Genomic DNA, 10,415 nt, shown 5'->3' with positions numbered 1-10,415 from the left:
GATATATGCAAGTGAAAAGCAAGTGTATACACTAGGGTGTGTATTCGCCCTTTGAAAGGGCTTCTGGGAATTTTCTTGTTATCTCGGAACGTCCCCTTTCGCCCAGAAGGCAGAGCCGGGCGGGGGACGCCGAGGCGGAGCGGTCTCCTAGGAGACCACCAGGGAACGAGTGCGCACGCGTAGAGCCTCGTCCCGGCTGATGCAACCTCCGGCGCGTGGTCTGGGTCAGCCGAGAGTAAGGAAGCCGACAGGGAGCCGCGCGAGACCAATCAGCGGCCGCTCGCAGGAGTCCGGAAAGACCCGCCCGTCGGGGCTCTGCGAGTGACGTTGGGCGACGCGGGGCTGGTGGCGTAGCCAGGCGCCATCCTTCTTGTCGTCCTCTTGCCTGTAGGTGTCCTGCTCCGCGCTGGCCCCGCGGCCATTTTGGGCTTCGCTGCCACCCGCGCCCGCCTGCCCAGCCCTTCCGGGGTCGCGCTGCGCAGGGGCTTTTTAACGGCCGGTCCCCTCTGGCCAGTCGCCGCAGTTGCCGCGGGAGGGCTCTGTCTACGGCGGAGGGGCCTCGAGCGGACTAGGACACCGTCCCGCAAGGATGAATGTCGTCTCGTCTGCGTCCTGCGCCTGCTGTTCCGGCCTGTGGTCCGCCGCCCGCGGCCGAAGCCGCTTCCCCTTGTGGCTCTTCTCCTGGCCCGGGGATCGGCCTGGGGCCGCGACTCCGCCGCGCGGCAAGGCCAAGACTGTGTAGACGTCTCCGAATAACGCCCGACCTGCAGCCTTCAGAGACTGCCCAGAACAAGGACATGGAGCCGGCAGCAGACGGATCGCGGCCGCGGCCGGGCTCCCGGTTCTGGCTGCTCTCCTTCTTTCCCCGGCGCTCGCAACCCAGCCCTTCCAAGTTGCCCACACCTTCTGCCCCGGAACACTCCGGGGACTCCAGACTGGCTGCTGCCCCCCAGCCCCAGGCTCGGACCGGCTACTGGATGAAGCTGCTTTCCCAGCTCTTCGCGCCACTCCCCAGCTTGCTTCAGAAGCTGCTGATCTGGAGCCAGCTTTTCGGCGGGATGATTTCCACCAGATGGCTAGATTTTGCTGGAGGCTACAGCGCGCTCCGAGCCCTGAAGGCTCGGGAGGACCCGGGCGGCGCCCCAGCGCAGACATCTTTAAGGTCGCTGCGGCTCGACCCCTCGGACGACTCTGCTGCCAGTCCCCTCGATTGGCCGGAGGAGGGCATCCACTGTCAGTGCTCGTCCTCAGATCTAGAATTGGGACTCAAAGCCCAGGCTGGAGTTCTGCACCCTGGCGCGCACGCTTTTCTGTTAGAGCCGCAGCTGTGGGGGGGAGTGGAGCTGTTGCCGAGTGGCTTCCAAGGCCATCTGTGCTCTAACCGGGAACTTGGCTCTCCGCCCGCCGGCCCTCTAAATCGGCGTTTAAGCAGTTTCAGCGCCGTCTATTTGTTGAACCCCGCCTATCTGGGCTGCCTGCCCCGGGTGGGGCTCGGCTATCGGAACGGCGTGGGAAGTGGCGAGCCTGTTGATTTCCAGACCCTCAGCGCAGAGGGCAGCTGTCTCACGGAAGGCCGTAATCCTCCCTACCCGCCAAAGGCGGAGATCGCTTGCCCCTCCCGGCAGGGACGTCCGCCTCTTTCTAAAGAGGGCCTGCCAGAAATCCACCATCTTCGCACGAAACGGCTGGAGTTCCTTCAGCAGGCCACCAAGGGGCAAGCGTTACCCACCCCAGACCAAGATCATGGCTACCACAGCCTGGAGGAGGAACACAACTTGCACCGGATGGATCTGAAATCCGGCGGAGATAGTCCCACGCAGTGTGTTCCCTCTGTTGGATCCCTTCCCGGAACCGCCCAGGAACCCACCGAGGGAAGAATCGCATCGTTGACTACAGAGGTTCCACTCGCTTTGGAAAAGCCGGGCCCCTTGGAAGGAAGGCTGTCTGGTGAGATACCAGTGGAGAAAGAGCCTGGAGAGGACCAAAGAAGTGTTGGGGACTCCTCAGACCTAGAAAATGACCTTCCCATTTCCACCAGGCCAGCTTGTAGTAACAGACTGATAGATTACATTTTGGGGGGAGCATCCAGTGACATAGAAGTGAGTTCTGACTCCGGAGGTGAGGATTGGGATGAGGAAGCAGAGGATGATGGTTTCGATAGTGACAGCTCGCTCTCAGAATCAGACCGGGAACAGGACTCCGAAGGGCTTCACCTTTGGAACTCTTTCTATAGTGTAGATCCTTATAACCCCCAGAACTTTAGGGCAACAATTCAGACTGCTACCAGAATTGTTCCCGGAGACCCTTCTGACTCCGAGAAGGATTCGTCTGACAAGTCTGATGTGGAGAATTCTCCCCAGACTGGAAGCCTTCCCGAGTCTCCTGACCATAATTCTGGGGAGGAAGAGGACTGGGAATCTAGTGCAGATGAAGCAGAGAGTCTCAGGCTGTGGAACTCTTTCTGTCATTCCGATGACCCCTACAACCTTCTAAATTTTAAGGCTCCTTTTCAAACATCAGGGAAAACTTGGAAAGGCTGTCGTGACTCAGAGAGACTGTCTGAGCCTACTGTGGCCATTTCTGGTTGTCACACCGTATTATCTTGTGAGGTGCAGCTGTTAGGCAGCCGAGAGAGGGAAGGTCCAGACTTGGTACCGGGTGGGGTTCTTTCTGGAGAAAGACACACGCGTATCAAGAGAAAAAAGGTTTGTTTCTTTTCTTCTTCTTTTTTAAATGTGCCTGAAGACTTGTACTGTTTTGTTATGGTTAAATACGCTAACATGGCTCTCCAGGAGACAGAGTAGTGCATGTTTTTGAGGAAGGACTCTAACCTTGTATACTTGGATTAAGAAGTGACACCGCCACCCCACCCCCACCTGACATGCCTCCACTGCCTTCTTCCCTCCTGTGGAATGTCATTCCTCTCCAAATCGAAGTGGCTGGGTTATGAATGCTAGCGGGAAAGTGCCCTTTCCATTTGGGTTTGTAGCTCTGGGTTTTATTCACAGGATTAACCGTGTCTTCATTCCTGTTAAGAGCCCAGTGGGATGATAGTCCCAAGTAGCAAGATTGCCATGAAAGAAGATGCTAATTTCAGTATAAAAACTTTTGACATGAACATGATTTTGCTTGACGGTAAAAGAAAAATACAGAAAATAGTACTGCCGTTTCCTGAGAATGCAGTACTAGTTATCATTGGCCACTTACAGGTTAATAATCATCTGTAACGATGGTGGTTACCTATTTGGTTTATCTTGAGGACCTGCTTCCTGTACCTAAGCTAGTCTTAAAACTTCATGGAACATTTTACTCTTTCAACACCTTATCAAGTTCATCTTATTTGGGGAGGTCCTTAGAATTGCTTTATTTTTTTCCCTCTACTATTTATTCAGCGAAAGTTTTTTTTTTTTTAATTAAAAAAAAATTTTTTTAAGATTTTATTTATTTGACAAAGGGAGAGGGAGAAGCAGGCTTCCCGCTGAGCAGGGCTCCATTCCAGGACCCCAGGATCATGACCTGAGCCAAAGGCAGACGCTTAACGAGACTGAGCCACCCAGGTGCCCTTCAGCGAAAGTTATTAATTGGAGAGAAATTTCCCCCAAAACACAGGGTATCTTTTATTGTAGAGGGAGTTTTTTTAGTTTCGTGTACACTTATTTGGAAAGAGAAAGGAGGGTAAATTATTCTTGACCTCAGATTCTGCCGTGTCAGAAGGTTTCAGGTGGATAGTGCCGTAATCTATTGGCTCCAGATGGCCGGCTTAATGCTGTGAGATTTCTTCCTGGGTAGAAAATATCTCTACAGGTGATAACCTGTAGAATTGGTCATGTTAAAAATTTAGTTCACCCTTCTGTAAGTACTGTCATGAAAGATCTTTTTATTTTTAAGGGGACCCTGACAAAATGACCTGTTTGGTGAATAGGTTAAAAAAAACCTATTAGTGAATAGGTTGAAACCTATTAGTAAACCTGTAGGTAAACCTGTTAGTCAATAGGTTAACCTGTGGCCCGATGTAACATGGAGTGACGGAATGAGTGTGTGGTGTCTGGAGGCCTGTGTTCCCTCCTGCTGAGTGGGTAGGGCCAAGAAATTTGGGAAAACAGCCAGACCTGCAAAATAACTTGACTTCTCATGGCCTCAATTCACTTGTTTATCTGATGGGAATAATAATTATAAATGTGTGAATTATTGCATGATTTAAATGGGATGAATGTGCAGAACTCCTAATTCATCACCTTGCCTTTAATTGGTAGCTGTTCAGGGACCTCAGGCCAGTCTCATGTTTCATTTTACCTTGCTCATTGAGCAAAAATGAGATGAGTCAAGTAGATATGAGACTACTGATTGTGAACAAGAAGCAACATTTATAAAAGATTATGTCTAAAATACTGTAGAATTATTTGGCAACCTTTGACAACAGGTGGCGTTCTTGAGGTATGTGGGAATCATGGGTAGCGCTTGATTCTTAGAATGAGGATTAAACTGCCTGTATCAGTGACATAGTGCAGATTGTGGAGCCACACTCCGGGTTTGAATCCTGATCATGACACCAGAGGGAAGTGGTGTGGTTAGAAACAAGTTAGTTAACCTTACTTTCTTTATCTGTCTGATGGAGGTGGTAGTAGTACAGACCCTATAGGGTTGATGTGAGGATTAAATGAGATAAAAATTGTGAAGTCCTCTGAAATGAGCCTGGCCTGTGGTAAACATAGATAAATGCTGCTGTTGTTACTAACTTTAGTCACACAATGAGTAACTCTAGAATGCAATATCTAGTAAGATGTTACGTACCTGCTAATTGTCCTCGAGGGCATTCCGTGGCCTGATGTAAAGGGAATGAAAGGAGTAGGCCACGGTGGAATTAGCTGATGTAACTGTTGAACATATTTTTTTTTTTTAAAGATTTTATTTATTTATTTGACAGAGAGAAATCACAAGTAGGCAGAGAGGCAGGCAGAGAGAGAGGAGGAAGCAGGCTCCCTGCTGAGCAGAAAGCCCGATGTGGGGCTTGAACCCAGGACCTGGGATCATGACCTGAGCTGAAGGCAGCAGCTTAAGCCACTGAGCCACCCAGGCGCCCCTGTTGAACATATTTTAAAGCAAGTATTTACTTCTGGAGTTTGCTGTGTTCGCAAGAAATTTATTTATTTGTTTATTTGAGAGAAAGGCAGACTCCCCGCTGAGCAGGGAGCCTGATGTGGGACTCAATCCCAGGACCCTGAGATCATACCTGAGCCGAAGGCAGACGCTTAAGCAGCTGAGCCACCCAGGTGCCTCTTGAAAAAAATTTCTATATTAGAAATTAAGTAGGGATTAAAAGGGACTTTCACTCATTACGTGAAATCCTATATTTAGTATTTACAGTATAGTAAATACAATATATTATTTACAATTGCATGTGTATACAGTGGTAGCAGATTGAGGAGGAATACAAAGAGGGTTTTCATCTCAACTATAAAGTCTCTATTAACATAACCTTAAAGATAGGTTAATTTGGCTGTATTTTGTTTACTAGGTAACTTTTTCTAGAGTCTGATTACAAAACTAATGAAAGAGTAACACTGTGTTTATGGTGCAAAAACTGGAAAGTACTGAAAAGTGAAATTGTATTTAAAAGGAAAAAGGAAGACTGGAAATTGGCGAAGATCTTGTTAAAACTTTTGTGCTGTTATAAAAGCATTGACTAACATTGACCAACAACTATTGTGAATATTTCTGAAAAAAATTTGGGTAACATTTGTCATTTTGGAAGAAGAGTATCACAGAACTGTATTTCCCTAAGGATTTAAAAAAAAAAAAAAAAGCACTGATAACATCAGGAAATTCTCAGTTCCTCATCTGGATTCATTTTATTAACACCAAAAGCCAAGAGGAAGGAGGAGGGATGACAGAATGGCAGGAGGGAGCCGGGAATATGTGTGAAGGAAATCAAGATGGAGTTTGTTCACTTTTTTTTTTTTTTTTTTTTTTTTTTGACTGAGATGCCATCTAGTCAGAACTTCTTTTTTTCTTGTTTCAGTTGAAACCACATATTCCTGTAAGATATTTGGATATTTGATATTCTGAAAGAATTAGCATGAAGGGTTAATTACTTCAGTGATGATTTTAAGATTGTAGAGCATGATTAAAATTAGTTTTTGTCTTTATAGGTAACCTTCCTTGAAGAAGTTACTGAGTATTATATAAGTGGTGATGAGGACCGCAAAGGACCATGGGAAGAATTTGCCCGGGACGGATGCAGGTTCCAGAAACGAATTCAAGAAACAGAAAATGTTATTGGATATTGCTTGACGTTTGAGCACAGAGAAAGAATGTTTAATAGACTCCAGGAAAGATGCTTCAAAGGACTTAATGCTTTCAAGCAATGTTAAGATGATTTGGTGGCCTCTAACTCGGGCATACACTACCTCTTACTTGAGAGGTTTCTTTTAAAAACAAAAAATTGGCAGCTGTCCTTTTTTGTAGAGGATATGCAACTTGGATATAGTGACCTAGTTTAATGTTTTGGTTTTTTTTTTGTAACCGATCCCACTCAGAGATGGGCCAGGTTTGAAGGCAAGCCCTGGTAATGATGAGATGGTGTGATTCCTAATCCTCCCTTTTTTGATTCAGTTGGATGTATTTTTGAATGTCATGTGCTTGTTGAGGTGTAAAAGACCTCTTAAGGTGAAATTTTACATTTTCAAAACCTTCTTCCTTGGGAAACAATATTTATAGGGTTCAAAGTCCATTTTCCATTCTAATTTAAATTATGTGTACCTGTCTGAAAACTTTGGGCCTTTCCCACCCAACATTCTAAAGTTAATGGGCATTTATGTTTTCTCTCTCTATTTTTTTTATTTCAGTGATGTGGTCCTTCTAGCTTTAACGCTAAGAAAATAATCTTGTATATGCTATCGACTTAAATTATCTTGTGTCAACTTTGTCCCTTCTAAAAATGACTTTTTGGGTGAACATGTGTGGTGGGTTTTTATTTCTAGGTTAAATTCTACCTGAGATCTTTCTGAGGACCGCCACAAAACTTAGGTGTGCAGTACTCTTTGCTGCCTTGGGAAAGCTGCATCTTTTTCTGCCAAATTTTAATGTCTCACACGTTTAGCTTCTGTGCAGACTGTTTCTTGAAGAGGGCTCTGTGTATGTTACTGTCATTCCAGTTCAAGGGCTCTTTGTATATTTCAACAGGCAGAATTTGTAAAAGACTCCAGAGAGTAATATTTGCATCATAGACATTTACTTTTTAAATTTAAAGGCCGAGAATTTTCCTAGGAAGAAACTAGGAGACTTCTTAGAGCGATTTGGTTTTGTTGTATATGCTGTCAACAGAAAACCAGTGTTATTAATCTCATGCTTCAGCACTGTCACTTTTAAAACCTGTCAGGGTGACACTATAAACTTGGAAAAGGGCACTTCTGAATTTTTCAGTTTGCAATGTAAAATACAGACTCCATTGATCTCCAAGTTTATTGTGTTCTACTGGTAGAGAAGTAATGACAAGGCCTAGACTTTCCGGAAAGGATGGTACTATAGACTTACGGTACTTAGAGACTTAACAAGAAAAAGTCCATTTTTAGCCCAGAGTTTTCTTTTGAAGTTTTTGCAGTGGGTGGTTGTCCTTGGTTTATTTAGTTAGCCTGACTTGGTGTGCTTCTGCTAGGCCGAGGTGTAATGCTTATCAGCTCCTTCCTGGTCTCTTTACCCCACGTGCTTCTTGTTGCAGGTAATGGAAAGCATGAGTAGAACAGGTGACCTAAGTTTGAACTTGTTTCATCGTGGGAACAAATTTCTTGTTAAAAGTGCTTGCAGAGTTACTACCTCAGTTAACAATCTACCTGGTCATTATTTTATTCCTATCTGGTTTGCTCTAAGAACCGCCTCCAATAATAATACATATATTCGTACCTAAACACGCCAGGAGTACAACAGCTTGAAAGCTGGTCAGATTGTGGCAGAGCTGGTATATGGCGTGTGTGGTGCACCTCCAACTTTCGGGAATCCTAGGGAATGCTTTGGCAGAGTTCTGCTGTAACACTGGGAAAACAGGCTGGTTTTAAGCACCAACTGTGTCCGTTGGAAAGAAGGGATCATTTGCCTTGAAGAAAGCTTTCTGAAAATGGTACGGGCATTCTTTTGAAACCAGACTGAAGTACAGTGTTCTAGTTCATGGCTGAGTCTGAAATCTAGCACCTCTGCATATTTGAAAATAATGGGATAGCTTGACATGTACTGGATTTTGGAAACTTGTTCCCTTGGGATCCACCCTCACTACCAAATGAGTAAAAGCTTGGTGAAGAATTCTCCCATTTACTACCCTCCTTTAAAGGAAGTGATCAGACAGTGACCGAAAGGACAGAAGGGGCTGTTTTTAAGTTGGACTGAAGGAGAAAAAATTCTTGTCATTTCATCCCAATCCTAGTTGTTAGAACAAAGTTAAACTTGGAAGTTGTAATTGAACATTATATACATTTAAAGTCTTAAACAATGGTGCTTGAAATATCAGTGTAGCATGTGAAAGGCTTTGTACAGACAGGTAAAATTTCCTTTTCTGAGTGTTGCAATGTGATAACAGCACCTCTCCATCTTCAACTTGAAATCAAACTATCAGATTTTATTTTTGTATAATTTAAGGAAGGTGAATTTAGGGGGCTAGAAGACTAAATTGGCTTCTACAGATCCAGTGACTTAAATGTAACCAGTTTGTTGGGATTTTATAGCTAAAATTATATTTGTGTATATAACTTTAACTAATCTGTAAATTGTAATAAATATATTTGCAATTATTAAATGTTACCTGATATTTTCGTTCAAGTTTATATCGTGTGTTTCCTAATATTTTACGTTAGTTTTGGGCTTACTGAGCAGAATGTTCAGGGTTAAATCAGGTTTTCTTGTAGAAGCACTCTAAACATAGAGGTGCCCAACAAATTGCTGTGGTTTAAAAAGGTTATGTGACATATAAATTGCATCCCAGCTTGTTGAAGGGGAGGAGTTTTAAGGGAATAAATAGGATTGCAAACCACATTTTTTTTTAAAGGTTTTATTTATTTATTTGAGATAGCACAGCCCAGAGGAGGATCAGAGAGAGAGGGAGAAGCTGACTCCAGTCTGAGCAAGGACCCCAACTTGGGGTGCGATCCCAGGACCCTGAGATCATGATCTGAACCAAAGGCAGACGCTTAACTGACCAAGCCACCCAGACACCCCTGAAAACAACATTTAAAAAAAAAAGATTTTATTTGACAGAGACAGTGACAGAGGGAACACAAGTTGGGGGAGAGAGGGAGAAGCAGGCTTCCCACTGAGCAGGGAGCCCCACGTGGGGCTGGACACAAGGATCCTGGGATCATGACCTGAACTGAAGGCAGCTGCTGAAAACCACATTTTAATAGAAAGGAGATTGGGTTCTTAGAGTATGAAATACCCTTAGAGACTGGGGATTTGATTCCAGAATTGGCCCCAGGCGTCCACTTCTGCAGAGAACAGAGTAGAACAGCGTATTCACAGAGCAGTAAAATAAATTCATATGCTGGGCTTAGCACAGTATTCCCCCCCCAACCTTTTTAAAAAGATTTTACTTATTTGAGACAGCGTGTGAGTGGGGATGGAGGGGGAGCGGGAGAAGCAGACTGCCTGCTGGGCAGGGAGACTGACTCACCATCCCAGGACCTGGGGATCATGACTGAGCCACCCAGATGCCTCTAGCATTTCTCTTAAGGAGCAGGGAAACAAACTTTTCTCTAGTTGGTGCATTATTATTAATGATAACCATGGTATTGTAAATTGTGGTGTAATCCCATTTACGATGTTGCATAAATGTGACGGTAGCATCAGAAAATTCAAATTTTGTACCCTGAAAAAAGACAAACATTTGGGTTATGACAAGCCTATTAAATGGATTAAGGCATAATAGCATTCTTCATTTAGGTACTTGGATCTTTCTAGCTAATGAAGAAAATTTTGGTAAAGATCTATTTCTGAACTGGAAGGAAAGAAACATAATTGCAAGTAATAACCATTTAGTACAAATTGAATTGACAGCAGGCAGAGGGAGAAGCGGCTCCCCAGTGAGCAGGGAACCTGATGCGGGACTCGATTCCAGGACGCGGGGATCAGGATCTGAGCCCAAGAGAGTCACCCAGTCAGTTGACTGAGCCACTCAGGCATTCCCAGGTTTTGTTTTTTTATTATTTTATTTTATTATTACTATTTTTTTTAGTTCCTCTCACCCCCAGGGGCTCCTCAACCTGGGGCGGTTTTGTTCTTTCAATCATTTACTCTTTCCTTTGTCTTAGTACTCTCCTTTTCTCTATCTCCTCCCACCTTTGCTGATACATATATATCAGCAAATATATATATATATTTTACTGTTCTTTTGTAGATCCTTCTCTAGAAGACGATACGGACCTCCACAGCAAAAG

The 10,415-nt window shown here is 44.6% G+C and overlaps 1 protein-coding gene across 2 annotated transcripts; it reads left to right on the top strand.

Annotated features, from left to right (window-relative positions):
* Positions 1-341: 341 nt before the first annotated feature.
* On the top strand, positions 342-8,787 carry LOC111151117 (protein phosphatase 1 regulatory subunit 15B). 2 transcript variants are annotated; one of them, XM_022508901.1, is made up of 2 exons: positions 342-2,705; positions 6,150-8,787. In XM_022508901.1, the coding sequence occupies exons 1-2, from the start codon at positions 594-596 to the stop codon at positions 6,369-6,371; spliced, it is 2,334 nt and encodes a 777-aa protein (XP_022364609.1). In that variant the 5' UTR covers positions 342-593; the 3' UTR covers positions 6,372-8,787. The 2 variants fall into 2 exon arrangements, with proteins under 2 accessions (XP_022364609.1, XP_022364610.1); XM_022508902.1 differs by having other exon boundaries at positions 342-1,947; positions 6,150-6,206.
* Positions 8,788-10,415: the final 1,628 nt, after the last annotated feature.

The sequence above is a fragment of the Enhydra lutris genome, unplaced genomic scaffold (genome assembly GCF_002288905.1).
Source record: "Enhydra lutris kenyoni isolate GAN:26980312 unplaced genomic scaffold, ASM228890v2 scaffoldscaffold25, whole genome shotgun sequence".
Taxonomy (NCBI): Eukaryota; Metazoa; Chordata; class Mammalia; order Carnivora; family Mustelidae; genus Enhydra; species Enhydra lutris.
This window is presented reverse-complemented; position numbering and strand designations above follow the sequence as displayed.